Source organism: Mastigoproctus giganteus, chromosome 2 (assembly GCF_048544385.1).
Source record: "Mastigoproctus giganteus isolate SK-2022 chromosome 2, ASM4854438v1, whole genome shotgun sequence".
NCBI lineage: Eukaryota > Metazoa > Arthropoda > Arachnida > Uropygi > Thelyphonidae > Mastigoproctus > Mastigoproctus giganteus.
The window spans coordinates 254,948,879-254,967,171 of record NC_143576.1 but is presented as its reverse complement, the minus strand read 5'-3'; the positions used below and the strand labels follow the sequence as shown (position 1 = coordinate 254,967,171).

At 39.4% G+C, this 18,293-nt stretch overlaps 1 protein-coding gene across 1 annotated transcript in view; it reads right to left on the bottom strand.

The window, feature by feature from the left end:
• Positions 1 to 18,293, bottom strand: part of LOC150090395 (RNA helicase Mov10l1-like) — a 230,447-nt gene that overhangs the window by 192,485 nt on the left and 19,669 nt on the right. The window contains exon 3 of the mRNA XM_090390298.1: positions 13,300 to 13,681. Within this exon, the coding sequence (XP_090246424.1) occupies positions 13,300 to 13,681 (382 nt within the window). The remainder of the gene's footprint in view (positions 1 to 13,299; positions 13,682 to 18,293) is intronic.

Here is an 18,293-nt window from a genome sequence, read left to right as displayed (position 1 = left end):
AAAACTTCCATCTGTCATTGTGGAAGTTGACAGCTCAAATAAATTCAAGGCAGAACTAGACAAACTTTTGGAGTGAATGGATGAGTGAAATGGGATTTTTTTTTTTTTTTTTTTTGGCTGATGCTGTATAAGCTTGCTTTCTTGCATCATATGCCTCTACTAATGCTAATGCTAATTAATGCTGTAATTAAGCAACTTCAAAAGTGACAGAATTGATAAACATTTAGAAGACCTATTGTACAAATATATGTCTGTCATTAACATTAAATTAATCTTCAAATCTTCAATCATTTTTACTAGCAAAACAAAATTGATACTATTAATCTTTAATCCATACTTTCCACTCATTTACCTTTTTGCTTCTCCTCTAAAATATCACTGTTATGTCCCTCACACTCTGAAGCATCCATATTAGCAACAGCAGTGGTGAGAAAACGAAACTCAGCTGTATAATTATTCAGTACAGAGTGAACTGTTGTTGTTATTGTTTTTAGGAGCATTAGCAACTAAGGCCATATTGCTCCAGGAATATGCGGTGGTCATTCCCTTGACCTTTCCGCATCCAACATATTTGGTGGTGACGGGCTTGAACCCCGGTCTAATCAAGAAGCGTGTGCTACGCACTGCTGCTCCTTCCCACCTGGCTACGGAGGTGCCTACAGAGTGAACTAAAGAAGCTTATATTCATTAGGGCAAACATATGAATAGCTTTGTAATAATGCCATGATCAAAGGAAAATACACAGGTGATTATCTAAATCATACCTTTTAACAATAAAATGTACGCTTCATTAAGACATTTGTTTTTATTTTACTACTGACAGAGAAAGTTAACAGAAGCTATATTTTTGACCGAAAAATAAGAATTAGAAATTCTCCCTTTTTCGTAACAAAGTTCTTTTCATAAAATACTCTGAGGAGAAATTTTCCTCATTTCTTCTGAACAAAAATGGAAGTCAACTGTCTTCATGGCAGTGACACATTTTTCAAACACAAGAAAAACAGTCCAATCAACAGTCAAAGAAAAGCAAGAATTGCAACCTAATAAATGCATGAAACAATACCACATATTGGTTTTGAAACAATTGCATTCACATTCAATATATGAGAGGATTTTTCTGAACTTTAATGGAAACACTACCTTAAATGGAAATAACAGTCAGACAATCATGGCTGATCATGTAGCATGTCAGATAGATATATGGAGGTTCCTTACAAATACTTCCCTAACACATTCAACTGTTCCTGGAAATGTGGATGTTTGATCTAATAGGGTGTAAAAATTCAGATTCCAATCTTTGTACACCACCTTACAGTGCAAATTCTTAAGTTTTATTTCACCCTTAACTTCAATTCCATTTAAAATCACTATCAGCTATAAAAACAACATTTTTCTGGTCATGTGGCCATTTGATCTTTCTAGGATAACATAATGGATGGAGGGAGTACTTTTGTGATGATATACTGTAGATACTCATGTACAAGTTGATTTTAAGTATAAATCGACCACTAGTTTTGGGCCTCAGGAAGTCAGAATATATACTGATACATGTATAAGTTGAATTTAGCAAACAAGCTTTGAATGTGGCGATCAAAAATTAAAACATCATGCATTGCTAGAAGAATTTCAGTCATTAAAGAAAGTGGTGCTTGCCCTAAGTAAAACTGGGGGCACTTCAGGGACTCAAGATATTAGTAATATGCCAAGTGATGCACCTAAAATTTGGGACCAGAACAGAATAATCAAGTGCAAAGGGGTAAGAAAGCATTAATATTCATATGGTGACTAATGATATTAAACTGATGTAGCAGATGAATTGAATGTACTCTACATCCGTCTTAACTGACGAAAGACCCTTAAAGCTGAGAAGAGTATGCGTTGTTGTTTTTTTTTTTGTTTTTTTTTATGAAAACCCCAAACAAGAGGTATTAGTACCTATAGTACTTAGTACTGTTCACGGGTTGGAGGTTGAGAAGACGAAAGAAGATATCTGTTGACATTAGACTTGAACTTCTGTCGACTGTAATTTTCAGTATGTGTTGTTGTTTTTTTTTTTTGTTTTTTTTTTTTGTTTTTTTTTATGAAAACCCCAAACAAGAGGTATTAGTACCTATAGTACTTAGTACCGTTCACGGGTTGGAGGTTGAGAAGACGAAAGAAGATATCTGTTGACATTAGACTTGAACTTCTGTCGACTGTAATTTTCAGGAAATATATATGAAGGAAGATTGTTCCAGAAAATGGCAGTTGAATGAATAAACGAGGAAGATGAAAAGTTGGTTCTGTGAGTTTGAAGATGGACAGTAAATGGATGTTGGTTGGTGGTGGCACATGTTCAGACTGTTTTGAAAGAGAGAGCAGGAATTATAGAAGCCAATTCTGAAGAACAGTGCAAATGGAAGTAAATGTAAAAAAGGCATGCAGCAGACACAGTATATCTATGAGAGAGACAGTGGAGATGAATCATTAATTAACCTAACTGCCCTCTTCTGAATGGAATCTAGAAACCTGAAAGACGTTTTGGGAGCACTGCCCCAGTTGTGGGAACAATATTGCATAGTAGGGCAGATTTGCGATTTGTATTGAGTAAACAGCTGTTTGGAAGAAAAGTAACACCAAGAGCAAAAAGAGAAAATCAAGTTTTTTTAGATGCAGAGGAGGCAATATTTGTAATGTGCTTGTGCCAAGAGAGATTAGAAGTCAGGGTAATCCTCCAAAAGAGATATATCATCTTGCTTAGAAATTGGAGTGTCACTGAAGATAAGAAGAGGAGCAGAAGAATCCTTTTTGCGAGATATAAGATGAGACTGAGTTTTAGAAGGATTGAAATCAACTACGTTGTCTTTGCCCCTCTGGAGAATTACCTAGAGATCAGCATTTAAGGAATTGGTAGTGGATATTCGAGAAGTTGCAGCTGATTGATTAAGTGGAATGCAATGTGCTATCATCGGCACAACTATGGATAGGATTTCCAGTCAATGGAAGAAGGTCATTAATATACAAGAGGAAAAGAGTGAGGGAAAGAACTGAACCTTGGGGGACACCAGTATTAGTGAAGAAGTTAGAAGAACAGCAGAGAGCCATCTACCATACCCTCAGTGAGCAATCAGAGAGAAAACTTGATAACCAATTACAAAAAACAGTTGGCAAACCATAAGATGGAAACTTGTTTAAAAGATTTAAGCCAAACACGATTGAAAGCCTTTGAGATGTCAAGTGCAATTGTGTTTCACCGAACTTTACCATTGAATTTGTCCATAAATGGGTAACATAAACCAGAATATCACCAGTGAATCGACACTAACAGAATCCATAATGGCGATCACTGATCAGACGGAAGGTTTCTAGATAGTTTAAGAGTTGGCAGTTAATTGATTTCTCCATCTTGGTGAGGGGAATGAAGGGATCCTCTTACCAAGAGAGGCTTAAGTTCTGCAAATTGCAGTGGCTGGAAACTAGGCACCTGCGCGGTGATCTGATTGAGGTATATAAGGCCTTGAATGGGTTGAGCACACTGAATTCTGATGGGATCCTTCCAGTTGTTCAGATTACGAAATTAAGGGGGCATAAATTGAAATTAAGAAAAGACAGATGTAGAATAGATGTGTGGAAATTTGCCTTTAGCCAGCGGGTGGTTAATTGCTGGAACAAACTTCCATCTGTCGTTGTGGAAGTTGATAGGTTGAATAAATTTAAGGAGGAACTGGACAGGCATTTGGAGGGAATGGTGTGATTTTTTTTTTTTTTTTTTGTTGGCTGATGCTGTATAAACTCATACATTTGCTTTCTTGCATCACATACCACTACTACTACTACTACTACTACCATTAGGACCTGGAGCTTTCTTAGCATCAAGGTTCATCAAAATCCTTCTGACGGAAGACCACAGGAAGCATTGAATGGAGCATGCTAGTAATGGCGGGAGGTGTTTTACAAAGATCATTAATACATGAGTTGGAAGAAAAATGGAATGCTAGCAGGTCAGCTTTATCCCTGGCTGAAGTGACAATAGAACTATCTGGTTTTGAAAGAGGTGGGAGCAGAGATGGGCAAAAGTTGCATCTAATGGCCTTGGCAAGAAACTAGAATGCTTGGCTACCATTAGTGCAAGAAGCAAGTTTTCTACTCTTAGCCTGTTCAAAATCTAGTTTGGTCTGATTAATAACTGCTTTACAATTGTTGCGAGTTTGGTTTAGGCAGAAAATTAAACTGAAGAGTTGGAAACAAGCCAATTACGATATGCAACATTATTCTCTTGAACAGCCTCAGCACATTTATTGGAAAACCAAAGTTTAGATAAAGGATAAGATTTTAAAGTGGCGTGTGACATAAAGGATCCCGTTCCTACAAGAATAATTTCACTGACACGATCTGAGCAAATGTTGACATCAGAAGTTTCGAAACAGTAATCCAACCAAGGAAAAGAAGAAAAGAAATCTCGCAGGTCATCCCATTCTGCATTCTTGTAATTCCAAACAACAAGAGGTTGGGTATAGCCATGAGATAAAGGGTCCACTGGAGAAGAGACAATCACCAAGTTGTGATCTGAGTTGCTTAAAGGACCACTCACTTTGACCGTGTACTTAAAAGGGTTGTTTGTGAGAAAAAGATCAAGCATGTTGGCTGTATGGTTAGGATCGTCAGGTATTCTGGTAGGTAAATGAACAATATGTGCGAGGTCATTAGAAATTGCAAAAGCCTCAGCATCTCGACCAGCTGGGTCTGTGTGACTAGAAAATGGAAGCCAGCTGGAGTTGTGAGCATTAAAAGATCACCAAGGAAAATTACCTCACTGATAGGAAATTTGGACTGGAGGAAGTCAAGTTGCAAAGAGAGGAAGTCAAAGAGTTCCAAGTGATTAGTGGAGTTGGGAGAACAGTAGAGACAACAAATGAATTTGACAGAATGAGGTAGAGATATTTTAAGGCAGAGAAGATTGAAAAGAGGAGATTCCAAATTACCAAGTCTCTGACAGGGAATATCAGAATGGACATATGCACAAGTACCATCTTTGAGGCTAAAGGAATTATACAGCGAATAATTTGGGCAACTGAGATGAGCAATGGTTGAATCAACCAATAACTGTGATTCTGTCAGAAAAAGTACATGGGGTTTGGCAGACTGCAAGTGGAAATGGACATTACTGAGATTAGAACTGAGACCACGTATATTTGTGAAATGAACTAGGAAGTGTTTGAAAGGTTTAGTTCTTTTTACAGATAAGTTTGCTCTATTAGTTTGATATAATTCATAGTGTATTCAATAATAAGAAAAAGTGAAGGGGGGGGGGACATGCTGCATGAAGTAATGAAATTTTTGGACATGGCGTACGTATAGTACAAATAAACCCAGATACTTGACATAACGTGGCCTCAACAATACCCCCGCATACACACTACTTGGACTCCCTCCAGTCACTATCCGGCAGAGTAGAGGTATCAAGATTATACACTAGCTGATCTGGAAGCCTCCTAGAGCATTACCAATAGGTTCAGTCCGGTGTACTAACTAGCGGCCGGCCTGCAAACACTGTTTTAGAGCTGTTCCCTCGAAATGTAAGGAAGTTTGGATCTGGCCACGGTGATCATCATAACCTCAAAGGACATCAATCATACTGAATGTTGGAAGAGATGGGGGAAGGGTGGACTGGAACTGAGCTCTGGAGACTAAACATGGGTTCCACCACTTCAAGCCTCCAATAAGCAAAGTGGTGGTATTGCACCGGTTGATGAGAGTCATCTACCACTTAGTATTGCCTGTTACCACAGAGGGTTGGCATTCCTCCATGTGGTGTGGGCACCACACCTGAATCCCTGCTTATATTGGTTCATACCTGGGTGGTCGCCCACAGTGTGCATAAGCATGGGGGTTATACCCAGGATTAATAACAGCCCGCCATCGTAAAGGTGCAAGCAGAGGATCTGGCTGTCACAGACCATCCAGACTTTGCCAAAATTGGGTCCACTTTCAAGTCCAACATTCAAGTCCTTGAGGTTGTCACAGACATTCTCTCAGATATGCCAGACAAGCTGTTCTTGCTAACTGGGAGTCTAAAACGCTGATGGAACTGATATTCGGGTGACACTCGAGTCAAAGTGGACCCAATTTCGACGAAGTCCGGACGATCTATGACAGCCAAATCCTCTGCTTGCACCTTCACGATGGTGGGACTGTTAGTAATCCTGGGTATAACCTTCATGCACAAGTACATGGTGGGTGACCACCCAGGTGTGAACCAACGTAAGCAGGGGTCGAGGTGTGGCGCCCACACCACATGGAGGAACGCCGCCCCTCTATGTTACCAGGCAGTACTAGGTGGTAGATAACTCTCATCAACCGGTGAAATACCACCACTTTGCTTATTGGAGGCTTGAAGTGGTGGAACCCATGTTTAGTCTCTAGAGCTAAGTTCCGGCCAACCCTTCCCTATCTCTTCCATCATGCAGTATGATTGATGATTTTTGAGGTTATGATGAATGTCGTGGCGAGATCCAATATTCCTTACATTTCGAGGGTACAGCTCTAAAACGGTGTTCGCAGGCCGGCCGCTAGTTAGTACACCGGACTGAACCTATTGGTAACTCTCTAGGAAGCTTCCAGATCAGCTAGTGTATAATCTTGCTACCTCTACTCTGCCAGATAGTGACTGGAGGGAGTCCGAGTAGTGTATGCGGGGAGCATTGTCGAGGCCACGTTATGTCAAGGATCTGGGTATATTCTTACCACATGTACGCCATATCCAAAAATTTCATTACTTCATACAGCATGTCCCACCCACTTTTTCTTACTATTGAATACACCATGAATTGTCAAAATAATAGAGCAAGCTTATCTGCGAAAAGATCTAAACCTCCCAAGGACTTCCTAATTCATTTCACAAATATACGTGGTCTCAATTCTAATCTCAACGATGTCCATTTCCACTTGCAGTCTTCCAAACCCCATGTACTTTTTCTGACTGAATCCCAGTTATCAGTTGATTCAACTACTGCTCATCTCAGATATCCAAATTATTTGCTGTATGATTCCTTTCGCCTCAAAGGTGGTACTTGTGCATATGTCCGTTCTGATATTCCCTGTCAGAGACTTAGCAATTTGGAATCTCCTCTCTTTGATCTTCTCTGGCTTAAAATCTCTCTACTCCATTGTGTAAAATTCATCTGTTGTCTCTACCGTTCTCCCAACTCCACTAATCACTTGGAGCTCTTTGACTTCCTCTCTTTGCAACTTGACTTTCTCCAGTCCAACTTTCCTAACAGTGAGGTAATTTTCCTTGGTGATTTTAACGTTCACAACTCCAGCTGGCTTCCGTTTTCTAGTCACACCGACCCAGCAGGTCGAGATGCTGAGGCTTTTGCAATTACTAATGACCTAGCACAGATTGTTCATTTACCTACAAGAATACCGGACAATCCTAATCATACAGCCAATACGCTTGATCTTTTTCTCACAAACAACCCTTCTAAGTACAAGGTTGAAGTGAGAGGTCCTTTAGGCACTTCAGATCACAACTTGGTGATTGTCTCTTCTCCAATGGAACCTTTATCTCATGGCTATTCCCAACCTCGTATTGTTTGGCATTACAAGAATGCAAAATGGGATGACCTGCGAGACTTCTTTTCTTCTTTTCCTTGGTCTGATTACTGTTTCAAAACTTCTGATGTCAACGTTTGCTCAGATCGTGTCAGTGAAATTATTCTTGCAGGAATGGAATCCTTTATCCCACACTCCACTTTAAAATCTCGTCCTTTATCTAAACCTTGGTTTTCCAATAAATGTGCTAAGGCTGTCCAAGAGAAGAACGTTGCATATCGTAATTGGCTTGTTTCTAATTCTTCAGTTTCATTTTCTGCCTACACCAAAGCTCGCAACAATTGTAAAGCAGTTATTAATCAGTCCAAACTAGAGTTTGAACAGGGTAAGAGTAGAAAACTTGCTTCTTGCCCTAATGGTAGCCAAGCATTCTGGTCTCTTGCCAAAGCTATTGGCCGCAACTTTTGCCCATCTCTGCTCCCACCTCTGTCCAAACCAGATGGTTCTGTTGTCACTTCAGCCAAGGATAAAGCTGACCTGCTAGCATCCCATTTTTCTTCGAGCTCATGTATTAATGATCTTGGTAAAACACCTCCCACCATTCCTAACACGCTCCATTCAATGCCTCCTGTGGTCTTCAGTCAAAAGGATATCAGAAGGATTTTGATGAATCTTGATGCTAAGAAAGCTCCAAGTCCTGATGGTATTTCTCCACTTGTTCTCAAAACCTGTGCTCCTGAACTTACTCCTATTCTTTGCCGCCTTTTTTCACTTTCTTATTCCAAAGGTGTTTTTCCTTCTGCTTGGAAATTTGCTCATATCCAGCCAGTTCCTAAAAAGGGTGACAAATCCGTCCCATCCAATTATTGTCCCATTGCAGTTACTTCTACTCTTTCTAAAGTAATGGAGAAATCAATTAACCGCCAACTCTTAAACTACCTAGAAACCTTCCGTCTGATCAACGATCGCCAGTATGGATTCCGTCAGTGTCGATCCACTGGTGATATTCTGGCTTATGTTACCCATTTATGGACTAATTCAATGGAAAGGCTCGGTGAAACACAAGTAGTTGCTCTTGACATCTCAAAGGTTTTTGATCATGTTTGGCATAAAGGTCTTCTAAACAAGCTTCCATCTTATGGTTTGCCAACTGTTTTCAGTAATTGGTTATCCAGTTTTCTCTCTGATCGCTCACTGAGGGTGATGGTAGATGGCTCTCTGTCTTCTAACTTCTCCACTAATGCCGGTGTCCCCCAAGGTTCAGTTCTTTCCCCCACTCTTTTCCTCTTGTATATCAATGACCTTCTTCCATTGACTGGAAATCCTATCCATAGTTTTGCCGATGATAGCACATTGCATTCAACTTTCCATTTTGAGAAACCTTGTCCAGCTCAATCAGCTTCAAGTTCTCGAAAATCTGCTGCCAATTCCTTAAATGATGATCTTCAGGTAATTCTCCAGTGGGGCAAAGACAACTTAGTTGATTTCAACCCTTCTAAAACTCAATCTTGTCTTATATCTCGCAAAAAGGATTCTTCTGCTCCTATGCTTATCTTTAGTGACACTCCGATTTCTAGGCAAAATGATATATCTCTTTTGGAGATTACCCTGACTTCTAATCTCTCTTGGCACAAGCACATTACAAATATTGCTTTCTCTGCATCTAAAAAACTTGGTTTTCTCTTTCGCTCTCGGCGTTACTTTTCTCCCAAACAGCTGCTCACTCTGTATAAATCGCAAATCCGCCCTGCCATGGAATATTGTTCCCACATCTGGGGTGGTGCCCCCAAAACCTCTCTCAGGCTTCTTGATTCCATTCAGAAGCGGGCAGTTAGGTTAATTAATGATTCATCTCTAACAGAGTCTCTCCACTCGCTTTCTCATAGACGCACTGTTTCTGCTGCATGCCTCTTCTACAGATACTTCCATGGGCACTGTTCTTCTGAATTGGCTTCTATAATTCCCGCTCTCTCTTTCAAAACAGTCCGAACACGTGCCGCCACCAGCCAACATCCATTTACTGTCCAACTTCAAACCCACAGAACCAACTTTTCATCTTCCTCATTTATTCATTCAACTGCCGTTTTCTGGAACAACCTTCCTTCATACGTATTTCCTGAAAATTACAATCTACAGAAGTTCAAGTCCAATATCAACAAATATCTTCTTTCGTCTTCTCAACCTCCAACCCAAGCACGGTACTAAGTACTATAGGTTATAATACCTCTCGTGTTTGGGGTTCTCATAAAAAAAAAAAAAAAAAAAACTTGACTTGAATGTCACCTGGATATCAGTTCCATCAGCGTTTTAGACTCCCAGGTAGCAAGCACAGCTTGTCTTGCATATCTGAGAGAATGTCTACGACAGCCTATTCTTACTCTGGGTGAGTGAGGCTGAGCCATATGAAATTAGTGATGTCATAATTACAGATTATTATTTATTATAAAAACTTTTGAGCATAAAGGCAAGTAAGGGCAAAAGAATATGACATTGTAGAGCAGATATTATCTTTTAAGGGCACGAAAAGGGTTGAGCACGAAAGGTGATATTCTTGAATACATTGGCACTAATCACATTAAGAGTAGGAGATCTGTGGACTTAACAAGTACAGGTCAATATTGAACAACAATTGCGAGTTAGGGTTAAATTGAAAAGTGTCTGCAATTCTGCCCAGACACGTTAGGAGGGAGTATATGACGAGAGCCTTGTCAATAAATTAAGTCTGGACAGATTGTGCAAGGCTTGTGAAAGCCTTGAAGGATTTTTCTCAGTATGGTCAGTGCTTGTTAACAGGAGAGACAGCTTCAACAAGTATGGGATACACTTAAATAGAAAGGGTGCCCCTTAAATAGATGCTATAGAAGCAATGTTAGGTTCGTAGAAAAATTGCAAGCTAGAGGAGGGGGTTTGCTTGTTATTTGGTTTTTAGGAGCATTAGCAACTAAGGCCATATTGCTCTGGGATATGCGGTGGTCATTCCCTGACCTTTCCGCATCTTCCATATTTGGTGGTGACGGGCTTGAACCTCGGTTTAATCAAGAAGCGTGTGCTATGCACTGCTGCTCCTTCCCACCTGGCTACGGAGGCGCCTGAGGAGGGGGATTCACAGAATAATAGATTAACAGTAGCCACAGGCAGAGGTGAAAATTATTCTTGCACTGCTTGCTTCTATTGGAATGAGCAGCAAAAGTATTCAACCTCTTCATCATCATGGCTCGATGTTGATGCATATAACATTATAACCTTTAATTTGTACCTCTTAGAAATCCTGAGTCTTTACACCCTTAGTGATATACTTTTGAATTCCAAAATGTTTTTTTATATCTTTATGGACCAGAAAGTCAACTCTCCATGTTCGCTCTTTTCACTGTCTCCATTGTTGTTATAAGATTTCTACTTGATAAACTTATAAATGATTCATTTCTTCTTTCAGCCAAGCCGGTGATATTCCAATTCACATTTTCTAATTCCTTTTCCATTTCTAATATCCTATCTCCACTGATGAGTGATCTTACGTTGTAACAGGCCAAGTTCAGTTTCCATGCATGGCAGCCTGTTCGTACCCAGAGATTATTAGCACCCTCTGCTTCCACTCTGATCCTTTCGCTGCCATAACTCTATATCATAACTGTATATTGATGAGGAGTTATTAAGGTTTGAAAATGGCAGAAGGTTATCAAATTGTAGCAGGGTGCTTAATGATTTTGTAATAACTGAGAGCAAAATGGAGGAGAAATTGTTGAAGTTAAACATAAGAAAGGCACCTGGGGTGGATGGGATCTATCCAGTTATATTAAAGGAGACGGCAAAGCAACTAAGCAAACCCTTAGCCATAATTATGAGAGCATCATTGGACTCAAGGGAGGTTCCCACGGACTGGAGATGTGCAAATGTATCCCCAATTCACAAAGGTGGATCAAAGGGTGACACGAGTAATTACAGACCAGTTAGTTTAACTTCTGTTACGGGTAAAATAATGGAGTCACTGGTTAAAGACGCATTGCAGGATCATCTAGACAAGACTGCAGCAATAATTCAGACACAGCATGGGTTTGTTAAGGGAAAGTCTTGTCTGACAAATTTGATAGGATATTATTATGTGGTTACAAAGGAACTGGATGCAAAAAATAATTTTGATATCATATATTTGGATTTCAGGAAAGCTTTTGACACTGTTGTGCATGGAAGACTATTGTACAAATTGGAGCAGAATGGTATTAAGGGTAAGTTGCTACAATGGATAAAAGGATTGTTGAGTGGGAGAAGACAGAGGGTGGTAATCAATGGGTGCTGCTCTTCGTGGACTACTGTTATTAGTGGAGTCCCACAGGGTTTGGTGTTGGGTCCACTGTTGTTTTGTATATTTATCAATGATATTGATGAAGGTATATCAGGCTTAGTGTCGAAGTATGCAGATGATACAAAGGTTGGCAGGGTTGTTAATGACAGTAATGACAGTGTGCTACTGCAACTGGATCTAGAAAATTTGGGCAGATGGGCTAAGAAGTGGCAAGTGAAGTTTAACCTTGACAAATGCAAAGTACTGCATATGGGTAGAAGTAAACCCAGAGAAACGTACCAACTGTGTGGTACTCACTTAAGGTGTTAGAAAATGAAAAAAACCTGGGAGTAATCGTGCAGTCAGATATGAAGTTTTCTGAGCAATGCAGACAGGCTGTCAGGGCAGGCAGGTCATGGGGTTTTGTCAATGATATATAGGAATTTTGCTCAGGGAAAACGAGGTGATTGTCCCTCTGTGTAAGGCAATGGTCAGGCCATGCCTTGAGTACTGCGTACAGGTCTGGAGGCCTCACTTTAGGAAGGATGTAGATTTGCTTGAGCGTGTACAGAGAAGGGCAACAAGATTGGTTAGGGGAATGAAGGGATCCTCTTACCAAGAGAGGCTTAAGTTCTGCAAATTGCAGTGGCTGGAGACTAGGCACCTGCGCGGTGATCTGATTGAGGTGTATAAGGCCTTGAATGGGTTGAGCACGCTGAATTCTGATGGGATCCTTCCACTTGTTCAAATTACGAACCTAAGGGGACATAAATTCAAATTAAGAAAAGACAGATGTGCGGAAATTTGCCTTTAGCCAGCGGGTGGTTAATTGCTGGAACAAACTTCCATCTGTCGTTGTGGAAGTTGATGGGTTAAATAAATTTAAGGAGGAACTGGACAGGCATTTGGAGGGAATGGTGTGATTTTTTTTTGGCTGATGCTGCATAAGCTCATACACTTGCTTTCTTGCATCACATGCCACTACTACTACTATAAGATGGAGAGTGAAAGCCACTGGGGACTAAGGACCATTTGTTTCGTCATGTTGTCATATGCTGGAGGGTTTGGTCTTTTCCTCATCGTGCTGACCAAGCAATAGTAATATCCTGAGGTAAATCTGTTCAGCTTAACTTTATTTGCATTCCTTTAACTTGTCTATGAAATAAGGGAATAAATATATATAATTAATGTTTCAGCAAACAAGCAAGCTCTCCTACAATAACATATATTAACAACTTCATCCCATACATGCCTCCAGGCCTTAGGCCCATATATTCCTCTCTTACAATAAGCACAATATTCATATAATTTCCTGTGAAATCATCTGGAATTAGTAAAAATAAGTTTTCAGAAAAATGGAAGTTCTATTAGTCACAGCCAGTACAGTATTAACATTTTATAATTATTGTCATAAAAAAAAAACATTTTGTATATTATATTAATAGAATTTATTAATAACTATTAAGAGATATATAAAGAATTCCTACCTTAAAATTTATAGATATATTGTTATTCAATTTTCCATAATTATCATTAATTTCTGATATCATAGCTATTAACGGATACTTGTCACTCTCTAAAAAATTCTTCTCTTTAGTATCCTTATTTGAAGAAATTTCATTTGCTGGTTTGTCTGCTGAAGTATCATCTTCCCAAAACTCGCTTGCCGGCATAACTGAATCTGCACGCCAACCATCTTCTTTGCGAACCCTTGAGGCATACACTTGAACAGAATCACCAACATGAAGAACATTATTTCCCAAAATGTTATCAAAACTAAAAAATATTTCCTTGTCTATCATTCCATATCTTTCACTGGTATTAAGACTAGTTACATGTCCATGAATTGTCCAAGTCTCTTTACTGTCACTGAAGAGATGGAGAAGGTTTTTATAAACTTTTATTAATTTTTCATTACTAATTATTATAGCAAGTTATGAATTTATAAATAGCAAAAGTTAATATCAAGAAGAAAATTTCAATTTCAGAAAAAAATTTGTGTTTTCTTAAGGTGTTAGAATATTAATTCAACATATACTGATATAAAAATATTTTAATACTTTTTATTCTTTCGTTATCATTATTCGACTTAACCTGGCAGCAGTCACGTCCCCATTGTAACAAACATGGTCATGCGGAACTTGACAGCTGCCAAATTTAGTTTTTGTTTTTATTTCTAAGGAAAAGTTTTTTTGGTATAAGCTTGCCAAGGGAAAAAGTTAATGATGTTGTAGAGCAGCTATCATCTTTTAAGATTGACATCAGTACCAACATATACTAATATCATCAGTGCATATTGATACTAATAATATTAAGAAGAGGAGTTAGTTATCAGGGTTTACATTTCTCACACACAGGTGGGTTAACAGCCCTCAGCAAGAAGGAGTGTGTTAGATGACAGTGACCTATGCAGAGCCGAGCAAGAACAACTTCCCCTCTTCACAGCTTGTATAGGCTGGACTTTCACTGCTTGATTATAGGCTTAATTTGATATATAGTTGATTTGTGGCCTCTCCATGACAGAAATCTTGCCATTGGGAATATTGTTTGATGTGTATTATTTGCCTGTAGTGAGTATAGGGGACTGGTAGGTAATGGTTATCCAGGGGAAAGGTTGATTTTGGGCCAGTATCAGTTAATTTGTTTCCTCTGATCCCAATGTGGTTTGGGATCCAGCAGAAGCAAATGTCAAAATCTGATTTCACAAGAGAAAAAAGCATCTGCCAAATCCCGGACAGGACTGTATGACGGTTATACTTCACTGATAATAGAGCCTGTAACACACTTGATGAATCAGTATATATCATATGCTTTTGGTAATCGTTATCTTTAATGCGATAAAGGGTTTTTTCAATTGCATGCAACTCTCTATATATGCTAGCTTCTTGTGGAATACTATTTTCTGTGGAAAAACTACAGCTGATCCCACATATGATTCTGACTTTGAGCCATCTGTGTAGACTGGCAGGAAGTTGGAATACCGCACACGATGTGATGCAAAAAGTTGCTGGTAGACAGCTGGTGGTGAGTTTACCTTCTCACAGATCTTCAGGGAGGGGACCACAAGTTGGAAAACGGGCATGTCAGGGTGGAAGTTAATACCTTGTTGATGGGATATTACATGATGGATGATGTCTACCATCATGTTTAGTTCACTTAACAGCTCTTTGATTCGAATTCCAAAAGATCAGTTAGCAGTCCGATGGGTGTGTAGAGATTTTCCCACAAGATTCAAAAATAGATGTCCAAATGGGATGATCAGGCAAGGATTTTAATTTAAAAGCATACTATAAGGATAACTGCTTATGCAAAGAGACACAGATGATTCATTTGCTTCAACATAAAGGCTTTGGACAGGAGATGTATGGAAGGTTCCAGTGACTTGTTTGATGGACTGGATCTAACCATTGGAGTACACTGTTTCTAGAAGATGCATAAACCTGAGAACCATAATCAAGTTTAGAATGGACAAGAGCCCAGTAGAGCCGGAGGGTACAGCAATCTGCACCACATAAAGTTGATGAAAGGGACCGTAGAATATTGGGCTCCTTGGTGAACTTTGTCCATAGTTGATAAACATGTTGTATAAATGTCAGCTTCTTATCAAACATAAGTTTGACTCTAAAGTTACGTCCGCCAGAATAGAATCTGTGTGGTGTGAAACAAAGTCGGAAACAAAGGAACAATGAGAGTGGGAGTAATCTACAAACCAGAAGATTGTAAAGAATATGACAAAAGTCTTTTCATGCAGATGGAATAGGCAAGCAAGCATGAATGTCTTATTATGGGTAACTTTAATCTGCAACAGACTGAATGGAATAAGTGGGAGGGAAACTCACAATGGGGAAAAACTTTTTTAAAAACTAGTTGATTACTATTTGTACCAACAAGGGATGAGAATATATGGCATCTGAGAACTGCGCACATTGCCGAGGGATGGAAAACATATTTGAATTATGGAATACTTGTAAAGCAAATATTACGAGCCATGAATACATACGTACCTTTAAGACAATATTACAGGAGGAGGAGGAGGAAGCTGAAAGGGATGACTGTGGGGCTGGCTGGTCAAATTGAGCAGAAAAAGATGGCATGGGACAGTTACAGAGCAATGAAAGGTACTGAAGTCTACAAGAGGTACAAGTTGATCTGTAATAGTAACTCAAATAAGGTCAGAGAGACCAAGGCTGCATATAAGGCAAGGTACATGTATAAAGGAATAAAAGGTGTGTATGAGGGCAAGTTGCTACAATGGATAAAGGGATGGTTAAGTGTGAGAAGACAGAGAGTGGTAATCAATGGACACTGCTCTTCGTGGAGTTCCCAGGGTTCAGTGTTAGGTCCATTGTTGTTTTGTATAATTATCATTAATATTGATGAAGGTATGTCAGGCTTAATGTCCAAGTTTACAGATGATATAAAGGTTGGCAGGGTTGTTAATGACAGTATGGACAATACGTTGCAGCAACAGGACCTAGTAAAGTTGGGGAGATGGACTGAGAGGTGGCAACTGAAGTTTAACATTAACAAATGCAAAGTACTGCATATGGGTGGCAGTAACCCCAGTGTAATGTACCAACTGTGCGGTACTACACTCGGAATAGTGGAGAATGAAAAAGACCTGGGGGGGTAATGGTGCAGTCAAATATGAAGTTTTCTGAGCGCCCTGCTCAGATCAGGGTGCTCAGAAAAACAGGCTGCCAGATCAGGTCATGTGATCTTGTCAATGATATACAGGAATTTTGCTAGCAAGGATAAGGAGGTGATTATCCCCTTGTATAATGCAATGGTCAGGCCACACCTTAAGTACTGAGTACAGGTCTGGAGGCCTCATTTTAGGATGTAGAGCTGCTGGAATGAGTACAGAGAAGGGCAATGAGATTAGTGAGGGAAACAAAGGGATGCTCTTACTTAAGTTCTGCAAATTGAAGCATCTGGAGAATAGGCACCTGCGAAGTGATCTGATTGAGGTGTATAACGCCTTGAATGGTTTGAGCAGGCTAATTCTGATGAGATTCTTCCTCTTGCTCAGATTACAGACCTGGGGGGGGGATATAAATTCAAATTGAGAAAAGACAGTTATAGAATATGGGTGTGGAAATTTGCCTTTAGCCAGCAGGTGGTTGATTGCTGGAACAAACTTCCATCTGTCATTGTGGAAGTTGATAGCTTAAATAAATTCAAGAAAGAACTGGATAAACTTTTGGAGCAAATAGATAGGTGAAATGGGAAGTTTTTTTTGGCTGATGTTGTATAAGCTTGCTTTCTTGCACCATATGGCTCTAGCAATGGTAATGCTAATGAGAAAGCATAGGCCAAGATAGCAAAGAATAGAGACAAGGAATTTTTCATATATGTGAATACAAGGAAGAAAAAAACAAATCAGACTGGACCCTTGTGCACTGGGTGTGGGAAAGTCTTAGACAACCCAGCTGATGTTGCAGGTGAATTGAACAGGTATTTTGCATCTGTCTTTACTGAGGAAAGACCCTTCATGCTGAGAAGAGGCTGTGCAGGTGTGGCTGAGCCATAAGAAATTAATGATGTTGTAATTACAGATGAATGTTTATTAGAAAAACTTTTGAGCACAAAGGCAAGTAAGGCTCCTGAAGTTGATAGCATATACCCAGTAGTTATGAGGGAGAGCACGAGGGAGTGCAATGAACCAGAGGCGATTCTTTGGATTGGAGAAGTGTCAACGTAATGCCAATACATAAAAGCAGTTGGTAAAACCTTAGAGGATGATTAAGAGTGAAATCCAGGGACATTTAGATAGATATGGCATTTTGAAGGACACACAACAGGGCTTTGTAAAGGGTAAACCATGCTTGACACAGTTACTCATTAGCTAGATTTAGGCAATAATTTCAACATAGTTTATTTGAATTTTACTGAAGCATCTGACTAGATCCCTCATAAGAGGTTACTTTTTTTTTTTTTTTTTTTTTTATGAAAACCCTAAACACGAAAGGTATTAAAACCTAGAGTACTCAGTACCATGCATGGGTTGAAGGAGAAGTATAGGCGAGGGGGACGCCAGAAACTTTGCTCTAGAAACTAAACGTTGGTTTCACCACTGTTATTGTATAAGCTTGAACAGGTTGGAATTACTGGTAAGATTCTAAGATGGATTGCTGGGTGGCTGCAGGGCAGAAAGCAGAGAGTTGCGATTAATGGATATTCTTTACCATTAAAGAACACCATTCTTTCTCATTTTCATGAATGACATCAATGAAGGGATAGAAGGTGTGATGTAAAAATTTGCAGGTGATGTAAAGATTGGCAGAATCATTAATGATCAGTGCCAAGCAGCACTCCTTCAGGATGATTTGAACAGACAAGTCCAAATTAGACTTCATTTTGATATTTTGAAGACTTTTCTTTGTTAGTGATCCTTAAATGGCCAAAAATTCTGTTTTCCCGTTTGAAACAAAAAAATCAAATAACTTGGGTTTAAATAGGCCCACTGAAGCAAATAACA